Below are 416 nucleotides of genomic sequence, written 5' to 3'. Positions count from 1 at the left end.
GTGATCAGGTGTGAACTGTCCTCTCTCTGTTTCTTCCAGATTATGCTGAACTCTCTCCATAAATACGAGCCTCAGCTCCACATTGTTTGCGTCGGTTCTCGTCATCGTCTGGTTTCCAACATTTCCTTCAAAGAAACTCAGTTCATCGCCGTCACCGCCTACCAGAACGAAGAGGTACGAAGACTCTGATTGGCCTCTGAAATCCATGAAACGCTCCACCTCAGCGTCAGATTCAGAACTCTGTCTCCAAAAATGACGTTGCTACACGACTGACTGCATCTTCATTCATCTTTAGAAGAAATGTCGCTCTGAGCTGGTCACAGATGTTTCCAAGAGCCGCCAAGTGCGCAGTAAACTCAGATTAAACCAGAATATACTCAGATTAAACCAGAATAAACTCAGATTAAACCAGAATA

At 44.7% G+C, this 416-nt stretch overlaps 1 protein-coding gene across 1 annotated transcript in view; it reads left to right on the top strand.

Annotated features, from left to right (window-relative positions):
* LOC103366553 (T-box transcription factor TBX19-like) overlaps positions 1-416 on the top strand; it is a 22,677-nt gene that overhangs the window by 18,692 nt on the left and 3,569 nt on the right. Inside the window, 1 exon segment of the mRNA XM_008294323.1 lies at positions 40-242. Within this exon segment, the coding sequence (XP_008292545.1) occupies positions 40-242 (203 nt within the window).

Source organism: Stegastes partitus, unplaced genomic scaffold (genome assembly GCF_000690725.1).
Source record: "Stegastes partitus isolate 25-593 unplaced genomic scaffold, Stegastes_partitus-1.0.2 Scaffold954, whole genome shotgun sequence".
NCBI lineage: Eukaryota > Metazoa > Chordata > Actinopteri > Pomacentridae > Stegastes > Stegastes partitus.
This window is presented reverse-complemented; position numbering and strand designations above follow the sequence as displayed.